Source organism: Podarcis muralis, chromosome 18 (genome assembly GCF_964188315.1).
Source record: "Podarcis muralis chromosome 18, rPodMur119.hap1.1, whole genome shotgun sequence".
In the NCBI taxonomy this organism is placed as follows: Eukaryota; Metazoa; Chordata; class Lepidosauria; order Squamata; family Lacertidae; genus Podarcis; species Podarcis muralis.
Window position 1 is genome coordinate 13917848 of NC_135672.1, and position 20282 is coordinate 13938129.

Here is a 20282-nt window from a genome sequence, read left to right on the forward strand (position 1 = left end):
GCTGCTCCCACAAATTGGCTTAAATTTAAACCAGAGCAATAAAGAAGGCAGTGGACCAATTTCTTTGATTTAAAACGCAAAGAGCTAAATCCACCCCGAGCTTTTGACCTGCTTTACCAGTTCTGGCTTGGGGTCCCCAGCAGGTGGAGGGATAGGAGCAGTGCGGTTTGGGGGAGCAGAGCCTGAAGGGCCTGGATTTTCCAAGTCTGGGGAGGTGCTGTGCTGAGGGGTTGCATGCAGGAGGTCCCATGTTCAGCCCCTGGAATCTGCAGCCAAGTCTAAAACCCAAGACTGCCTTTGCAGATGAGCTACACGGGCCAACAGCCTGCCTTCAGAAAAGTTTGGGAAAGACTCCCATCAGAAGTTTGGGAGCGCCTCTAAGACTTGACAATACTGAGCTAGATGGTCTGACTCTGTCTACAACCATTTCTCATGAAGAACTTCCTTATTCTTCTTCAGTTGAGTAACAAGCTATTGAGGAAACCGCAACTCTCAGTCCTTCCCCCGACATCCCAGCCACCAACCAATCATGTGGAGCAGGGGCAGGTTTGGCACGGACCTTGTCCTGCTCCTCAGGGCCCGTCCCCAACAGCTGCCTGCCCCGGGCCCCTTTCCCTCTCCCCATCTGAGGCTGGGCCATTTTAATTCCTACAATGTCTGCAACAAGGCGTCCCTCTGAAGCATTGTGGGAAACTAAAATGGCAACTCCCTTTCCAAGCTCATCAGTGAATATCCACTGGCACAGCAGGGGACCCACTGAAGTAGAGATGTAGCCCAGCAACCCGACTCCCCTCAAAGCTGGAGCCAGCCCAAAGCACACAGCAAAGGGCTGCTGGCAGGATTATGGGGCAAGTTGCACCGCATGTTATGGAGCAACTGAAGTTTTCCAGCGGCAGATATGCCAGTTGGTTCAGTTCAGCCCAGGGATCCCCTCCAACTCTGACCCGGCTGCAGAGCAATGGACAATTAATCCTTAAGCCTGCAATTCCTGAGCCATCATTTCACAAGATGCATTTTAAAGATAAGGGGGTGGGGAGAGAATGGTCAGAGCTTTGGCTGTTTTAAAAATGACACATGTTGCTGCGAGGAAGTTTTTTTCCAGATAAGCAAATGGAAAGGTGGAAAGTGTATCTCCAGGCTGCAGAAACAAGACCCCTCTTATGGAATGATGGAACCCCTTTAATGACTGAAGCACAGTATTAAAACAATCTACAGTATTATTTCTTTTTTAAAGGGGGGGACACACACACACTAAAATTACCAAAATTTTAGACTAAACAAAAACCATATTTTGCAACTGTGGAAGAGTGGTTAGGCCCCGCCCTCCTCCTCCCCCTCTTTCTTGTCCTTCTTCCCCTCGCCCTCGGTCTCCTCCTCGATGTCCCGCCGCCTCTTCCGGTTTTTCAGCAGAGGTAAGGGCTCCATGCCGAGGACTTTGTGGATCTGACGGAAAGCCAGCATCCTCAAGGCATGCTGCGGGGAGGGAGAAAGGCAAAGATGCACACAGGGTTAGGATTCTCAACCCTACAGATCTTTAGGTGCCAGGCAGAATCATTCCCTTTCTAACCAGGCCTTAAGCTTTAAACTACTCCTGGTTTCCAAGCACACTGCGTTCCCACTTCACTGCTATTTTGAAAGAAGTGAATAGCGTTCACATTTTAAGGATACCTATAAATGACTTCTGGAGGGTGGAGCAAACATTCCCCAATCGGCTTAGAGCAAAAAGTATATAGAATGTCGGTGCTACATGAAAATGTTAATGTTTTCTATGGCTTCTCTTTGATGGTATAATGTGTTTATGTTTTGTTTAGGTAACAAGCGACTCCTCCTCCTCCTCCTGCTGCTACTAAACTACACTGTCCTAACTCAGAGGAATTTCTAGGTGAGTGCTAATAATTAAGGCTCCCTTGGCTGACAGAGCAAATTCCACATTTCTGGATCCTGGCGCTGGTTGACATCAAGAGAAGGCAATGAGCGCCAAATTGCAGATCTGCCCTCGCGACAAAGGAAGGGCAGGACACCCTCTGGCTAGAGAGAGACGGCAAGCAGCCAACTATGGGCTATGACACACTGAAGAGAGAGAGACCAAGAGCTGTCGAGAACCAAAGTCTCTCTTTCGTGACACTTAAGTGCAAGTGAGCCAGGCGCCACTCGGGGAAGCAGGTGGTCCTGGCGAAGCCTTTCATGATTCCTACAAGCTTCATTTTAAGCTCACAAGCCCCACAGCAGAGATCGGGAACCTCTGGCCCTCCAGGAGCGGTGGGGCTCCCAACTCCCGCCAGCCCCAGCCAGCCCTGCCCATGGAGATGCCTGGTCTCTCTGCCTGCCCTGCAGGGCTCAAGGCAAAGAGCCCAAGGCACTACCCACCTGGCTGCTGGCCGTGACGTCCTCTCGCTGCTGCCTGGCCATGCTCTGCAAGGCATCCACTGGCTCTTTCTCACAGGGGTCTTGGAGCCCTGGGCCACCTGCAGGGAAGCAGAACATGGCAGCAAGGTTATGCGTAGGAAGGAGGCAAGCTCTGATTTTTAGCAACCTGATTCCACTCCCAACCCAGATTCAAAATCTCGAGGGGGCTGGAGCCCCTAGAGCCCCCGATCCTTGGTGCTATTTCTACTGGTTTGTTTCTCCAGTTCATTTCTGGGGATCAAACCCTCCTCAGAGCAGGGATGGGGAAACCTAAGCCTCCCCCAAACCCTTGTTGTGGCAGATTGCAAATCTACGTTAGAGCTTTTAGAAAACTAAGGAAGGAACCTAAAATGAATGAGAAGCCACCAAGCAGTGTGTGCTGACACCAAAGTACCAATTTCAAGCACTGCAGGCCTGCTCACCTGCTTTTGTGATTTCACTGTGTTGCTCACAGCCGTCAAGGCCAGATACTTGTTTTTAAATAGTAATAATAGAAAACAAATAGTTTTAGCACAAATCCAGAAAGTTGGAGCTAGTACCCAGTGGACGTGGTTTTCCAGAAGCTTCTTAGGGCTGCATTGAGAGGAATCTCGTGGGAGAAGGAGGGGAGGGGTGAAGATGGTTTGGTCTAGGGACATCGCCCCCTGGTGGCCGCCGGCTCTCCAGGCTCTACTTGGGAGATGGGGGCTATCTAGCACGTGAAGCATGTGCTGTGAGCCAGGAGCTGTGGTCCTGCCCCCAAACTGGGAGAAAGGCTTGCAGAGCTGACCTGCCAGGAGCATCCCGGTGGCAAGGCACTCTAGGACCCTCCGCATGGCCTCCCCAGGTCCCAAGGGGCCCGTGGCACTGCTCAGAGCTCTTTCCACCAGCAGCTCCATCGCCTGGAAGAGAAGAAGAACACAGCTTCTTACATGGAAGGTGCAGTTTATAAACATGTGAATATCTCGTTGAGAATGAAGTGCGCCTTTCTAAATGCCACTAAGCATTTCCCGATTTTTTTTTACTTCAGACTATGGCCTGTCTGCACTACCCACTTAAAGCAGTATCATACCTTCCCCTGAAGCATGCTGGGAACTGTGGTTTGCTAAGGGTGCTGAGAGGAGGACACCCTTCAACCCAAAGAACTAGAGTCCCCAGAGATCCATGGGAAGAGGGGCTAAACCACTCTGGGAATTGTAGCTCTGGGAGAGGAATCCAATTGCGGAGCAGCAACAAGTAACCAATATGGATGCAAACCAACCTTCCCCCACATTCTCCTTTCCATTTGCTCTTGGACTTCAACTCCCAATGTCCCTGAACATTAGGCAAGCTCCTCCCGCCATCCCTGAACACAGCCAGTGGTTCAGAGATTATGGGATTGGGAGTCCAACAAGGTCAAGAGGGCACCGGGTTGCGGAAGGCACCTGTGGCACCACGCAGGGAGGATCTCCGCTATTGGGGGCCATCACTGAAGAGGCCTCCTTTCCAAATACCACCTGCCCCCCCCCACTTATACCCATGCAGAAGGGGCTCCTATGACGACCTGGGTGAACTGAAGCCCAACATATAGAGCCCACTTCACTTGCTAAAAACAAGACTCTGGGCATGGCCGAATCTTGTGATGTGCATCGCACTGATGGCTCAAGCGTGTGAATTCCCCAAAGGTGCTGCCTCTCCCCGCCTCCTTACCCAATCTGGAAGAGCACCCCATGTTGGCACACGCTGGCAGAGGTCCCGCAAAACCCTGATGATGATCACACACGACTGCAGGCCGTTGGCTCGGGCCTTTGTGGAGAGGGAAAAACAACATCTCCATCTCGGATCCATGTCTTGAAAGAAAACAACCATGAACTGTCCCCTCCACAACAAGCAAATGTCAGGGCACAAGAAATTAAGAAAAAGGGAAACTGGTGATGCTCTAACAAAGCCGAGGGTTGTCTCTGAAATGGGTCACTGTGGATTTGAAATCCTAAGATTTAAAAAACACCAAGTTAAGACTTGGTGGCTTCCCTGGACCCTCCTTCTTGGGGGCCAGGGGGGCGGACACAGCCCTTGGCCAAACTGGCTTCTCTTACCTGGAACCATTTTGCATGGCGAAGAGCAGCCAGGGACTCCAGGCACTTCTCCTTGTTCAAGGTCTCTGCAGAGTCGAGCTGAGGCTCTGGTGATGTTTCTAAGAAGGAAGCAGAAAGGGAGGGAGGAGGTGGAAGAGGCAGCCAGAAGAGAAGGCAAAGCATGTTGCATAATGTGGCACAACAATCAGCATGTTGGGCTAGGCTCACCTGGGAGACCTGGGCTTGAACTCTGCCACAAAGCTCCCTGGTCCCCTTGGGCCAGTTTCCCAGATAAAATGTGGAGGAGAGAACCATATACACCCCTTGAGCATATTACACCTTGTAATAAACCATTTGAGCATCACATCTACAGGTAGCGGGGGATATTCCTAGTTCCACTATCAGGAAAAGTCTCCGAATACCAGGTTGCTGGAATCACAAGTGGGGAAGAGCTGCTCTTGTGCTCAAGGTCTACCTGTGGGCATCCCATTGGGGCATCTGCTTGGCCACCGTGAGAGCAGGATGATGCCCCAGAGAGGTCCTTGGCCTGGTCCAGCCAGGCTTTTCTTCCGTCCCCATCTTCCCCCTCAACCCACAACACATGGATGCACATGGCAGCACGCCAAAGGCAGAGGCCCCTCCACACAGCGGAGATGCAGCCACACCCCTCCGTTACAAGCCTGTGAGTTTCCTACAGGGAACATTGGCCAGACATGGGTGCACCCAAGACGTTGTATGAAACGGCCCTGGCAAAGGAGGGGTTCCCTTGCCATTTGCATTCAAACCGCATTCCCTTTTTCTTCCTGCTTTAATGGGCAACCACAGCTGGGGGAGAGTTTTCTCGCGAGATCTGCCACTACAGTAAGGCTGCAAAAGCAATTTTCTTTGCCTTCTCTCCCCCCAGCAGCTCCTTCCAGCCGCCCATAAATGGGTGGGCTTCAGCAACATTACAAAAGAGCAGGCATGGAAGCAGAATGCTTAGCTACCCACAAGCATTGATTCTAGCTAGGAAGACTTCCACAAAACACCCCTGGTCAGTTCCAAGTTCCTTTGGAGATGGTGATGTGGAAACTCGGTCAGAGCCAGAGCTGAAGGTCAGGTTATTTTTATTTTAAATGATACAAAGCCCAACCTTTTGATCAAATGATCTCCAAGGTGGCTTATAGCAAAGGCATGAGCTCTTGGGGTTAAGGGGATGACATCAAAGCCCGTCTCTGGCACCCAGGACTCCTGTCGCAGCATCCTCTGGGGAAACCGCCTTGCCTCCTGAGGGGGAAGCCAGATGCCAGCCGTCTCCCAGGGCAGAGAAGCAGGGAAGCTGGAGGGAGACAGCCTCACCCTTCCTTCTGGGGTGCTGCCCCCTGGTGGTGGACCACAGATCTGCCCAGATGCCAACACTTTCCCCTCTCCTAAAGGGGGGGGGGGGGAGGTAAAACAAGGCAACACAAACAGCACCAGCAGGATCTCCAGCTCCGTATGCTACGCTGATATAATTTCAATGGGTCTACTAGTGAGTAAAATTTAGTTGGAGTGAATGCTGTCGAACACTCTTCCAGGAGTGATTTGGCAAACACCCTCAGATTTGAATTTCAGGTGTCTCTTGAAGACCTTTTTCATGCTGACAGGCCCACACACTTACTTAAAACTTTTCTTGAGGACCCAAACGTTCTGCTCTGTTCTGCTTTTAAAGGTTTTTATGTTCCTATACACAACTCTGAGGTTTAAACTTTTATAAATAAAGTTCTGAAGACTCACCTGCATCTGCAGCGGCCTCTTCTCTCATCAAGGGAGACGTCAACGAAACTGTGACCTGCATTTGGGGTTCTCTGCATGACGCAATTACAATATTGGCTTCCTCAGAGTTGGACAGCACTTCGTAACTGTCGCTCGTCACCTTCTGGGACAGATGAGGAGAAAAAGAGAATTCCATCAGCCTTGGAGATATGCCCACCTGCCCAATACAGATTAGGACAGAGATGGCAAAACCTCTGACCCCAGGGCTGCTGTCCCTGAGGACAATCAGCCAGGAGCTGCATGCCAGCGGTGGCGGATGCTAGCCCAACAGACAGGACTGTCACACAGGTGTGCAAGAGCCAGAGGTTTCTACACACAGCTGCTCCATCTAGCAAGCAGGAGACAGCAGCAAGAGCTCCAAGGACACATTCCAGCCAGGCAGAGTCACTCAAGGAGGGTGCGGGGCAGGCTGGGGAGAGTCCCAAAGCCAGGAAGTGAGGCCCAAGAGGCCAGATCTTAGATTCACTGGGAGCAGGGACCTGCTTTTACTGTGGAAACTGTGTCATGCCTCTTGTCATTTGTTATACTTAGGTATTTTTCTTAAACGCTCTTCCTCAACCGATTCCAGGGTGGTCTACAAAGTGCCACAATATAAAACTCAAATAAAAGGCAGACTAAAAAACAGCAACTGAAGAGCAGAGTGAGACAATTCCAGCTCCACGTAAGATGCCAATGTGATCATTAAGGTCCACTTGGCATCAGTGAGGAGTCATTCCTTTAGTTTAGTAGCAGCAGCTGTCCTTTGGAACTCCCTGCCTATTGATGTCTGGGCCCCACCACTGTTTTCTTTTTAGATCCCTGCTGGGAACCTTTTCTGTCTCAGCAGGCCCATCCAGACACAGGATTTGAATAGAATAGAATAGAAATTTAACAAACAAACAACAGCTAAAATATATAAAAATACACACATCCCACTCTCCAAAGGTTGGCAAGTCTGATTGCGGAGCACAGAGAGGCCTTCCTTACCTCCAGCTGCTGGGGCAGCTGCTCCGTGATGCTCTGGAGAAGAGCCAGGGTAGGTTTCTGGGCTGACAGCAGGATCAGGCGAACATTCCTGTCTCCGCGGAGAAGCAGCCCTTTTGCCAAGACGCCAACTCTCATTACCCCTTTCAGAAGCCGGGGAGGGTCATCTGCCTTCCTGTTGAAAGGAGAGGGGCAGGAAAGGAAGCGTGCTCATGAGGACTAGCTACCTAGCACGGGCGATTAAATGCATCAGGAAGGGTTCCAGCAGGGATGTCCAAGGCACTTGTGTGCCGCTGCTGCTCCCCCCCCTCCAAGTAAGGGGAGCAGGTTGTTCCCCTGTTGGCAGCCTGGCCTCGTGGTTAGGAGTGACTAGGAAGACTTGGTGACTTTGAGCCAGTCACCCTCTTTCAGCCTGTTCTACCCCACAGGGTTGTTTGTGAGCTTAATTCGAGTGAAGGTCCAGAACAGAGGCGGCCTGAAAGCATTACCCTTTCTCTTTACTGCCTTCCTCTTTTTCTGTTTCCTGCTCCGTCAGCCAATCGGAGACGAGCCTAAGGGCACGCTCAGAGTGAGAGACAACTTTCTGAATGGCCTGCAGCTCGTCTTCTGTTGGGTAGATGCTGGAGTGCTTTGTCATGATGTGGCGGTCATCAGAAGAGTCCGGTCGCCGGGGGGGCTGAGGGAGATAAAATGGGCAGGAGGAGTCTGTCAACTAAAGTGGGCAAACAAGGGGAGGAAAAGGCACAGGTCAGACTGCATGGTGAACCAGAGTTCAGCGCGATATGACTGAGCCTTGCACTTTTACACGCCCCACTTTTCTTCCAACAGTCAGGAAGAGAAACCAGAAGCACTCACTTCCTGGTTCACACGAACACAGTTTCTCATTATATCCAAACTGGGAACAGTGATAGGTTTAAACTATTTTTCATTGAAGCAAGCCAGGAGCAGAAATCAGTTTTGATTCTGGCTTCTGTCAATAAATTTAGAGTTTGAGCCAAGAACATGGATCCTCCTGCCTGCAGCCCTAACCAGAACTAACACAGGTTCCTCCTCCACCCGCAAGTCACCCGCAATCCCCTGCCCCACCCCTGATGCCAGTGTTCAGCCCACTGTCAGTGCCAATAACCTGGCTGGTGCTGAATGTGAGCCTCACCTTTGCCAATGTCAGGGTGCCAAACTCCCGCTTTAGAATAACCACAGTTCATGAGCAACAAGAAACTGGTCAGTTCAAACCAGTAAATGGATGCTTCCAGATCCCCCTGGCAGCCCAGGGAAGAGCCAAAGAGCCAGGCTTCTTCAGGTCTAGCGTTACACTGGACTAGATTCACGGTGTGATTCAGCTGGCTGGCTTTGCAGGGAGCCTGGGGTTTGAAGGAAACGCCACCCAAATCCGGATACCCACCAAGAGAGGGGGGACTGGCACTCCAGGCCTGCCCATGAGGGGTGGCGGGGGCCAATCTGCCGCCAGGTGCCGCCGCCGCTGCTCCTCCCAATACAGCTGCTCCTCCTCCACCCGACGCCAGTACATTTCTTCTTCATAGCGCCTGGAGGGGAAAGGCGGGAGAAATGCTGCATTAGAACAGCCTGGCTCTCTCACAGGAAGGAGGGACAGCAGCTGACCAGCCGGGATTATGGACCAACAGCAGGAAACCCTCTGGACTTGGAGTGAGGACTGTATCTTTTTGTTCAGTCCATCCATCCTGGTCTGCCTCCCGTGACACTGTACATTCACATTCTTCCTGCCCTGCCCTTTCAGATGCTACGCTAAACTGTGCAACCTGCAAAAGGCCAGCCAGAGTTGGAACCTGACATTTAAGAGAGAAAGCAAACATGGACCCAGCACTTCAAGGCAGCTTTCCCGGTCTCCTGAGTCAGCCAATTCAGCTGAGCCATGTCTACACCAACTGAGCGCCGTTCTCCAAGGTTACAGGCAGGGACTGAACCTGGGACCTGCTGTTGCATGCAAAGGGGACGCTCCGCCCCCCAGCCGCCCCCTTCCTCAGGACTCGCCTCATCTCTAGGTGCCAGCGCTGCTCTTCCTCTCGGCGCCTCTTCCCCAGGGACCGCAGCTGCTGCTTCTTCAGCTTCTCCTCGTGCAACTTCTGAGCTCGGTTGCTGGGCTTGATCTCGACTGGCAAGTCAGGATTGACTTTCTTCTGCAAGAGGTTTGTTGCCATCAGGCTCAGAATAGAGCAGAGGGCCTCATCCTGTTCAGTTATTGCTACAAGCTGTGTCCAGAGGCAAAGATCCAGAGGGACCAGGAACTTGGGCCCCAAATCGTTTCCCATCCACATTCCCCATCTGGGTTTTCCAGATGCTGCTGCTCCAGGCAGCCTGCTCAATTCGGGAAGATTTATTGGCACCCATACAAAGCACACTTTCCAGGATTCTCCAGTGTGGGAACCCAGAAGAGCTAACTGTATTTCAAAATGGTCCCTTCCTATCTTGCAGTCCTGACTTCCACCCTCAAAGCCACCCAGTGTTGTGGAGGCTACAATTACGGCCAATTTACAACTGGCAGAACTGACTTCCCCAGCGCTCCCATCATTAATTTCTGCATTCCAGAACAAGACTACATCAAAGATATTGTTGGAAATCAAAATGGAAGCTTCAAGACTCACCAATCTGCCTCTAACTGGAATGCGGGATGATGGGAACAAAAGGGGCGGCAGAGGATGCGTAGAAGAGAGGAGGGAAACCCCTCAGGCCCAGGGGCCAAAGACTGCTTCACCCATTGCTGTCTTTGGCCCCACAGAAGCTCCCTGCCCCCCTCTCACAGCAGGTGGGTCTTGCCAGACCGGGGCTCCCCCACTGGGCCTGCCAGCCTTGGAGGTCCAGCCCACACCCGGCCCTCCCAGCCCTTGCACCTTGTACTGCAGCCTGTGCCGGCGGCCCTTCAGGTGCATGTCTTTAGAGTTGGGGTCATTGAAGCTGCACTCACAAAGCTTGCAGTGGAAGCGAACCATCTTGCCTTTGTCATTGTGGACCTGGAGAGGTGCAAGATGCATCGTCTCAGCAGGAAAGCGAAGATCTCCCCCGTGTGACAGAAACCAGGCCCTGAAAACCCCCACCTTGCCAGATCTTCCATAGGGAGAGATGCAGGGAGAGGCAGAGGGGAAAGCAGGATTGAGCCAAGGGAGCAACCTTGGAAGCCCGGCTCCAAAGAGCTCGCCTGCCCCATTTACACTGCCTTGGTGGAAAAGCTCTTTGAAGCAACTCAGTTAATATCCCTGACAGATGGCCGGCAAATATTTCAGTGAAGGAGGCACGTCCTCCTTTCCCTTTGCTTTACCTCTTCGACATAATCGTGACCCACAGGCTGCACGTCCAGCAGGTCCCTCAGACCGTCTCCGGAGCTGCTGAGGGGGGACTCGTCTGCGGGCCTCGCGGCTTTCGGGGACGCCCCTTCTGCCCCTTCCTGCTTTGCGCTTGTCACCTGAGCTTTGCCTGCTCCTGATAAAACAGCCATGGAGGTCCTCAGATCTTGACCTGGCCACCATTTGCTTTTATGAAGGAACTTCCCCTTACAGGTCAACTTGGCCAGTGACCAAGTAGGCAGCCATGCATGCAGCATAATGAGGTCCTAAGAATGGCCTGTACCACTTCAGGTCGCAGATCTGGGGGGGGGGGGGTGTCTCAGATTTTGGAAGGCCCTGGGGTTTTTTTTAAGAGACAAAACCAGTATTGCACTGTAGACTAGGGTAAAATGGCACACCACACATTTAAAGTACATTTAATATACATGGTTTCCGTAAAATAATCCTGGGAACTGTAGTTTACAGATCTATAATTCCCAACACCCTTAGCAAATTACAGTTCCCATGGTTCTTTGGGGAAAGCCACGTGCTTTGAATGTATGGCGTGGAGGAGGCTTAGCCCTCCCTGGTGCGCTAGGCAGCCAATGATAAAGGAAATAAAAGGGAACCAGGCCTCATGGAGTTTGTCTTTGCCAATTTCACCCCTCCCCACCACTTCCCTATGAATAATACGCAATAATATGGAAGATTGCCTCTATTTGATATGGAGAAGTGCCTTCTTAGATCAAGAACTGGTAGCCCTCCAGACACTGCAGAACTACAACTCCCAGCCTGCATTGCCAAAGGTCAGGGATGATGGGTGCTGTATGTTCAGCTACACCTGGAGGGCTGCACCCCCCCCCCACCTGCAGTCAGAAACAGGGAGTCCCCTCGACCACCTCACCCCCCGGCCTGCGCAGAGAGATCACTCCCCAGAGAAGGCCTCTCTGCAAAGCCTCTCGCCCAGCCCCCCTCGCCACAGTTCCTACCTGGAAACAAGAGCTTTGCCTGCCCCAGGGGCTTCTTGGCAGGAAGCGGCTGGCTCGGGCTGGGTGTGCTGTTGGCTGTGCCCACAGCCTGTTTTGCCAGCCCGCTGGCCGTGGTGGAGACAGGGGGGTGCAGAGCTGGCTTGCTGGCGGAGCCATTGGCAGGACTCACAGAGACGCTGAGCATCAGGGGCTCGACGGAAGGGATGGGCTTCCCCAACTTGGTGTGCAGCTTGAGGACCTGGAAGACACACGTCCTTCAGCGGAGGGGAGACATGGCCCAGCACAGGCTCCCCAGTACCTGGGCAGCGTCAGCTCACCACAGCTTGGCGCCCCTTGGGGAAGGCAGAAAGGCCAAAGAGAGTGGGAGCCAGAGGCAGTCAGCCAACGTTCGCTTTGTCCCTGTCCTCCGCCCCAGGAGACCCAAGGCGGAGGGGCCACTCCCTGGAGTGGACCAAAGTCTGCCATAAGATCCTCCTTCCCGGTGCCCCCCTGCGCTTCCCAAAACACTCAACCTTTTGGTGCTTGGCTCCTCGGATATGGGCCACGTAAGCATCTGCCCCGGTGCAAGAAACATCGCAGAGCTCGCAGTGCAGCTGGGTCTGGACCCCCCGTAGGCCGCTGCCCCCCGCCTGGCTCCCTGTCTTCAGTGCCGCCTCCTTCTTCTTGTGCTTTTGTCCTTCTAGGTGCTCCCGGTAAGTCTGCAGGGGGGTGGGAGGAAGGACATGGCAGGATCCTCTTGCCCCGCAACGTTTTTTTGGCCTACGGCACGTCTAAGAAGTGGAGGGCGATCCAGGATGGGCCTTGTGTTGGTGCAGGGAGGTGAGCTGTGTCTGGAGGTGGTGCAAAGAGGCCTTATGGCCCTCTGAAGACACATTCCGGCCCTGCAAAAGCAGTCGAGGAGAGGGCTGGTCAGGGTCAGTGAGGTGCGAGGCCTGCAGAGAAGGCACGGCTTGGGGAAGAGTCCCGAGGGCTGCACAGAGAGGCCGCAAGAGCTGCATTCAACCCCCAGGCCTAAGGTTTCTCAGCCTTGCTCTAAAGGGAGAAGAGGAATGCCTTTTATGGAGAACAGCTCTGTCCACAATGATTCCCTGTCAGAGCTAAAGAGAACCGCTATGTTCAAAGGATGTAGATCTCTGAACACCATCCTTTTGCGGAGTAAACAGGGGACAGCTGCTGTATTGGGTGGGAGGGCTTTCCAAAAGCACCTCTTATCCTGATGAATACAGAACAAGGAGCTGGAGGAACCATTTGTCCAGTGCTTAGTAAACCGGAGGGGCTTCGTAAGCAACCAGGGCAGGACAAGCCAGCCTGGCACTGTAAAGCAGGGAAGCGAGGAGGAACCCTTTTGGCTCAGTGGTCCAAATTTGACAAGACGGGTGGGATCATCAGGACACTGGGCATTCTGAAGTCCTGGCATCAAAGCCAAGGCAGGGCTTGCAAAGAGCTTCTGCGTGCCTGAGGCTTTGCCTTGGCCTGTTTTCTGCAAGCATCGGCTGCGAGAAAGAGGATTCCCTGTCAGGGACTCACTGGTGCAGCTGATCCAGCAGCTTCTGACCAGCCCAAACCTGCTTTCCCTTGCCATCAGGATCACACTTTAAGGCTCCCAATGGGTACACTGATAGTCCCATCTCCACCACTGACATCAAGGGTGGCGCAGGCGGTTGTGGGTCAAGTTGGCCCTGCTGAAGACCAGCAACATCTGCCTGGCCACGGGCTCCCTGAACCATATCTGCACAGACTCTGTACCTCTGGTTCCTGCATAAGGTCTGGTCAAGAGGCTCTGCTGCTGCTGGGGACCAGAGAAGGGCCTTCTGAGTGGGGGCACCTAAAAGATGGCACTCTTTGTTCCATGAGGTTTGGGAGGACTCCTCTCAGAGTGTTTTGCCATTTGCTGAAAGCCTCTCCATCTCAGGCAGGAACTTCTTTTATCAGGAAGAAACTGATGCGTCTCTTGTATCTCAGCCACACCACGAAGCACACGGCTTCCACCACAGAATCCTGGGAACCCATCACAATTCCCAACTCCCTTCACAAACTACAGCTGCCAGGATTTTTGGGGAGGTAAGATATGAGTTTTTCATTTGCATTGGCTTCAAACGATTGTTAAGGCACCCTGAGTAGCTCATCGGGAGACAGCAGACAGATCTTTGCCAAAGAGCCAAAGGGGAAGCAGCAAGACTCACCTGGGGGCCTGCGCAGCTGATTTTGCAGATCTCACAGTAGTGAAGCTGAGGCTGTTTGGGGGGCCCCTTGGGCTTGAGCGGCTTGCTGGGGTACTGGGGCTTCTTGCTGTAGCTGCTGCTGGTGGAGTTGCTGCTGCCTCCGTCGCTCCACAGTGAGCCCCCCATGGGCTTGGGATGCTGCTGCTGCTGCGTGGGAGGCAGGGGCTGCGGCGGCGGCGGCTGGGGGGGCTGGTAGTAGGAGGCGCTGGCTGCCGCGTAGGCAGTGGCCTCATAGTTGGAGTAGTTTGACCCTGGAGAAAGAAGACCTCCTGTTGATGCAGGACGAGCAAAGCAGGGGCAGGCAACAGCCATTCCAGCTCCCCTGAGTCCCAGCCAGCCTGGCTAGCCAGCAGGTGAGCTGGAGCCCAGCAACTTCTGGAGGCCACAGGTTCCCCAGCCCTGCTCTAGGAAGCAGCGTTTCTTTGCTACTTAGAAGAGGCACTGTCTCCTGAGAAAGGGGATGTTTCCTAGAGCAGGGATGAGGAAACAGGTCAATGCTGTGGAGACTACCAACTCCCATCAGTTGCAGCCGGCACGGTCAAGGGCGATGGGGATTGGGGCCACACAGGCTCTGCCCCCTTGCGGTAAAGGAAGTGGGAAAGAGGAAGCAAGGCCTTTGAGAAGCTCTTACCAGAGTAGGATGCAGGAGAGGAGTTGTAGGAGGAAGAGGAAGGGGCGTACGACTGGATGGAGGAGGCAGAGATGTTCTGCTGGCATGTCGTGGAGGCTGGGTAGGTGCTATAGGATGAGGATGCAGCCACAGTCTGGACGGGCTTAAGGGGGGTCACTTGTCTCTGGGGCTGGCTTGGACTGTACACGGCCGCAGGCTGGCTGTAGCTGCTCTGGGAGTCTACGAAGGACAGAGAGCAGTCGCTGAAGACCAGAGAGCAGCAGGCGACTCCTGCCCGGATTCTGCCGGCCTGAGCACCTTGGGCTTTGTCTGGCTTCCATCCAACTAAATTCTCCTCCGAGGAGACCCAGTGAAACTGAAGAACAGGACTAAGAGCCATTCATTTCAATGAGGCTCGAGAACAGCTAACATACAATCCTTCATTTCATTTGCCTGACCAGACTCCTCAGCAACAGGGAACAGCAACATATAAATAAACCACCTTATTTTATTTATTTTATTTCTATCCTCTCTTTCTCCCAATGCGGGACCCAAGGCAGCTCCCAGCACAAATCTAAACAAGCACACAAATATAAATATTAAAAAACGGTTAAATAAGCAACCCTTTAAAAATGCAGCGCTGAAACATTTAAAACCCTTTGAAAGCACACACAAAACCCCAACAACATTCAGCCTCAGAAGACCATCCGCAACAGCCAGTTGGAGGCAAAAGGAAAGCAGATGGAGACCTAGCCTAGCCAACTAGGCTGAAGTGAGCTCCACAGTCTGGGAGCAGCCACCAAGAAGGCCTTGTCTCTTGTCCTCACCAAACATGCCTGTGAAGGTGGAGGAACAGGAACACGCCCCCCCCCCCCAAGATCTCAAAGCCCAGGCAGGCTCATATTGGGAGAACCGCTCCTCCAGACAGCTCCAAACCTGTATGAACTGTTTACAAAGGAGTAATTGCACTCATCTTTATTCCAACACAAAGGGAACTTCTTGATTCTATTAAACCAGCTTAAAAGCAGCGTGAGATTGCAGGGCAGGACAGCTCCAGTGGCTCAGGTAGGGGGCAGCTTATGATGACCCCATCGCCATGCCTGCTTCCCAAACCTTCCCCGTTACCAACACAGCTGTTACTGGAAACTACTTAACAAATGCTTCCACAAGCCTCTAGTATTCTGAACATGCCTGAACAGTGGTTTTTTTTTTCTATTTGAACTCACTCGAGTGGTAGTACGAGTCCGTGGCCACGTGTTGGGGCTGCGTGACCACCGTCTGGTAATATGGTTTGGTCTCATAGCCGCCTGCTGTTGGGGATCGGCCGTAACTGTAGCCATCCTGCCAAAACAAAACTTGGCTGTCAATAAGCAGGTGACCGGATGCCTTCCACAGGGCGACCCAGAACCCAGAGCATCTTTTCTGGGTGGCTTATTGAAGGTAGCTTAAATATTAGGGGGGGGGGCACAAAAGCCAGGGACACTTTTACACACCTTCAATTGATTTCTCCTAAGACAGGGATGGAGATGTCTGTATCCTCCCAGGTGTTGGAGCTCCCAATTTAGTGCAGCAACATCTGGGGAATGCTAGAGACATCACTGTGGCTCTCTCATTCCACTCGAGCAACGGGGAGCAGTCCAGGATCTACATGGAGCCCCAACCTCCTGAAGTGGCCCTATTATTCCATCCCCTCAGAAGTCCTTCCTTGCTGTTTCTTTCCTCCAAATCCCCCCTGCAATGCAGTTTCTGGCCAGCTGGAAGAGGCAGTATATTAATTGTAAAAATAAATAGAAAAGTTATCCCAGGTTGTGCTGCTTGGGGAAAGATTCAGGTAGGTAGCCGTGTTGGTCTGACGCAGTTGAAATATATATAAAAAAAATTAAACATTGTCCAGTAGCACCTTAGAGACCAACTAAGTTTGTTCTTGGTATAAGCTTTCTTGTGCATGCAGACTTCTTCAGATGCTTGGGGAAAAGAATTCTCCCCCTAGCTGCTCTGAGAACAAATTTATAGCTTCAATCATACCCATATAGCTATGTGTGTGTGTAGCCCACTAAAGTCAGAAAGGAATTGATTTCACTTGCTCTCCAAAACAGTTGCTGTGTTGGTCCATTGGGTAAGCCGGCCAGAGTGGTTGAGGAAACCCAGCCAGAGGGGTGGGGTATAAAGAATAAAATCACCATCATCATGATTAAGGTATTTATATGTATGAGGTGTTAGGGGAGGGGTAGTACCTTTGTGGGGGACACATCCTGCTCCTTTGGTGCCCCCCCTGCACTCAGCTCTCACTTGCGGCTCCTAGAAGCTGTCAGCATGTGACAATTCTGGGCGCCACAATTTAAGAAGGATATGGACAAGCTGCAACGAGTGCAGTGGAGGGCAACCAAGATGATCAAGGGGTCTGGAAACCAGGCCTTATGAGGAACGGTTGAAGGAGTTGGGGATAGTTAGCCTGGAAGAGAGGAGACAAGAAAGGAGATTCCGACTCAATCTCAGGAAGAACTTTCTGACAGGAAGAGCTATTTGAGAGTGGGAGGGACTCCCTTGGGAGGTGGTGGGCGCTCCTTCCTGGGAGATTTTTCAGCGGAGGTTGGATGGCCATCCGTCAGGGATGCTTGAGATGAGATTCCTGCATCGCAGTGGGTTGGGATACCTTCTAAGTCTACGATTCGATGACAAGAGCCACACCCTGTGAAAGAGCCTTGACTGGCTGGTTAAACCAGGTGAGGGCAGCTAATAGGCCTCAGCCCCCTGGCCAGTCAGGGCCCTCCCCTGGACGTCAAGACAGGCTCCAGCAGATTAAGTGGACAAGACCAGATGGAGGTTTCTGCATGTGTTGTAGAGGGAAGTGAAGGGCAGGTGGTGCTTGTACACTAGAAGAAGGGAAACTCTGATCCAAACCCTCCACTGCCTCGAGGGAGAAGTAAAACCTACACAAATCTGGAGTGGAGTCTCTAAGACAACTGGATGGCACCTTGTGCACATCCTTCCTGCAACTCCTGCAGCCAAATGTCTTGGTCTGCTTCCCTTTGGACCCCATCAGCGGCAGCCAGAAGGGGGTCTTGTGGTCTGGGCAGCCCAGGACCCCCAGGACCACCGGCCAGGCCTGCGCCCCAGGGAGGTCACAGCGTTTAGACTTCAACCCCAGAGGGGCAATCCATTGTCTCTCGAGGCAGATGGATGCCAGTAACATATATTAGCACGACTAAGTTGTTTTCTTAAAAACCAACCATGTGAAGAATAAAACCAAAATTCATCATAAAACCAAATAATCTGAAACACTACATTAAAATGCCTGCAGGAATATGGAAGTCTTTGCCATGTGCCTTAAGTTCAGCAAGGATGGTGCCTATTTCATCTCAGGTGGGATGGAGTTCCACAGGCTTGGGCCTGAATTAATGGCTTCTGGTCATTGTATGCCATGCGGGATCACCAACAGAGACTCCTCCAAAGATCCCAGGGATCACTAATGGGTCAGCTGACCCTTAAAATAACCTGGACCCAAGTTGCTAAGGGCCTTGGAAATGAATACAAGAACTACAACAGACCTTGTCCAGCCCCAGCCAGCACAGCTCTTTGTTAAGCCTCGTTGAAACAAGGATACAGGCTAGACGTGTTTAGAATGGTCAGATTCCAACCCCTTTTGTACTTATGGCAAACACTCACTATTCCTCCTCTCCCACAATTCTATGTATATTAGACACATAAAACATGCACTGCAACAGCTTTGTAAATAAGCCCACAAAGGTTATAAGTCTGAAAAAAACATTAGCCTACAGGGGACTGGATGAGCACGGAGGCGGTCTTCCTTCTTCCAGCAGACCACCAGATGAAGGATGGGTGTCCTCCCCCTCCCCTGCCAACCTGCTCACTAACCTGCATGGAATTTATTGACACCTATGGGAAGGGAGAAGAGAAGCTTCAGGAGTAAACCCGGCACAAATCTGGAGTGGAGTCCCTAAGACAGTAGAATGGTGCCCTGTACAACAGCTGGTGCCCAACGTCTTGCTCTGCTTTCCTTTTGATCCCATCAGGGAAGCAAAAAGGGGGGGGGGTCTTCTCATCTGGGCAGCCCAGGACTTCCAGACGCTCTGGCCAGGCTTGTGTGCCAGGGAAGTCACTTTGGTGCTGTTAACGCAGCAGTTTGCAAAGAGCTCCCCCCACCTTGTTCTCCTCTCCAGTGGAGGAGCATATAAAGCAGTCTCTGTCGTCTGAAGTGGTGCAGCCCCTCCTCCCACCTCATTCCACTGCACATATGGGATCTTGGGACAATGCGGACTTTGGACCCCACAATGAAATATGATGGAAAGGCTCACTATTGCCATTCCGTTCTCCTGAAAGTCAGCTGCTCGTTATGGCCAAACCTGACCACCCAGTGCCAGAGGTTCCTGCCACCAGTGGTAAGGATGCCCCGGTGGGAGACCTGCTGGAGGAGGAGGAGGTAGTGGAGCCATCCTACTGTCCTCAAGAACACTGGCACCCAAAGGTCCTGGCCAAAGAGCAGCAACAGGATGTGGACGCACTCAGTCATCACACCGATCTGGAGGAATCAACCCAGGAACTTATTTGCCACCAGCAGCTGCAGTTAGGCTTTGGTCCGTGGGACTAGCTCATAAAATGTGTGCCTCTTGCAAGAAACAACACAGGTCTCTAGCTCCTGATTCTGGGTCCTTCCCCCACCTCCTTCCTGTGTTGCCCCTTGCCTGGACTTACAGCTGAACGATTCCCCGGACCTGACCATGGCTTGCTGAGGCAATGCTGCACTGTGAATCCCATTCTCTTGGGAGGTGTTTGGGACTGAGATCCTAGACCCAGAGAACACCCCACGGAGCAGGACAATTATAAGACACCAGTATGCACAATACTTTTATTCCAGCCCCTAAAATATCAGGCAAGGGGCACCTGTGGCCATCACTCCCATCATTCCTAGACATTTGGAATGAATGTCGTAGCAGGGGTCTGGAGTCTAACAACATCTGCAGGGCCGCTAGTTGCCTCCCCTGTGTTAAGCCCACCCCACCGATGTGAGGATACTGATTAGCAGCTACCTGGTAGTTCTGGGTGACAGCTGGCTGGGGGGCTGGCTCTGGCTGCCGCGTCCCATAACCGTAGTCTTGCGTTGACGGTGGCTGGTAGCCCCCATATGCTGCAGATGCCACAGACCTGGCTGCCTGTATGGCTGGAGTATAGGCGGGGGCCACAGCGTGCTCTATGGCAGGGCTCTGCTGGACTGTGTAGCTGGCTGCTGTCGCGGGATGGCAGTAAGCTGGAGCAGGCTGGGCACTGAAAAGGAAGACGACAAGTGAGAGACTGATGAGGTTGGAAAAAGTGGTGGCCGCTAAGGGAAAATGGCACTGCGGTCGTCTGCAAGCGATTCCCACATAGCCAGCTTGGAGTTGCCAGGCTTCGGGTCACGTACAACTTCAATAATCCTGATTTTCCATGCAATCTTGGGCTGATGGGACTTCTAGTCCAAACATCTGGAGGGCACCAGGTTGGGCAAATGTCAGAAATGTGGATGTCTGTCCTCTCAGCTGCCCTCTCCTTCTTACCATAATCGGAGAAGGGGCGCCAGCCTCAGCCTCCCTGGCAGGGCTGCTGCACCGGCAGCTGAAGCGAGCCATGCCCAGCCATCTGCCCTGCGAGCCTCCTTGACCAGAACGGGGATGCCCCCCCCCCCCGCCCGGCCTACCTGCCCGGCTTGCTGGGAAGAGCCGCTCCGGCTCCCGCCCCCCCCCGCCGGCCCACCTGGCCGGGCTGTCGTGCAGGAGCGCGCCGAGGAGGACCCCTCGCCCCTCAGGCGCAGCCCCTGCTGCCCGCCTACCTGTACGGGGCTCCGGCGCCGGCCGCGAAGCCGTAGTAATTGCTGGCCGCCATCTTGGCGTCTCCGCTGGGCGACCGGGGGGGGCGGGGGGGGAGCGCGGAGGGCGCGCGAGGCACGCCGGGAAACGAGCGAGCCGGCCGGCACC

The 20282-nt window shown here is 53.0% G+C and overlaps 1 protein-coding gene across 4 annotated transcripts; it reads right to left on the reverse strand.

The window, feature by feature from the left end:
- Positions 1 to 1158: 1158 nt before the first annotated feature.
- On the reverse strand, positions 1159 to 20242 carry LOC114588258 (zinc finger RNA-binding protein-like). 4 transcript variants are annotated; one of them, XM_028713318.2, is made up of 19 exons: positions 20138 to 20242; positions 19362 to 19596; positions 15540 to 15654; positions 14335 to 14553; positions 13665 to 13954; positions 11994 to 12179; positions 11482 to 11719; positions 10489 to 10649; positions 10064 to 10183; positions 9207 to 9352; positions 8599 to 8740; positions 7685 to 7872; positions 7200 to 7371; positions 6195 to 6336; positions 4461 to 4558; positions 4075 to 4170; positions 3176 to 3287; positions 2368 to 2465; positions 1159 to 1473 (listed from the first exon to the last, which is right to left on the reverse strand). In XM_028713318.2, the coding sequence occupies exons 1-19, from the start codon at positions 20188 to 20190 to the stop codon at positions 1312 to 1314; spliced, it is 2973 nt and encodes a 990-aa protein (XP_028569151.2). In that variant the 5' UTR covers positions 20191 to 20242; the 3' UTR covers positions 1159 to 1311. The 4 variants fall into 4 exon arrangements, 3 of the variants coding, with proteins under 3 accessions (XP_028569151.2, XP_028569150.2, XP_028569149.2); XM_028713317.2 differs by having other exon boundaries at positions 6195 to 6333; positions 7685 to 7908; XM_028713316.2 differs by having other exon boundaries at positions 7685 to 7908.
- Positions 20243 to 20282: the final 40 nt, after the last annotated feature.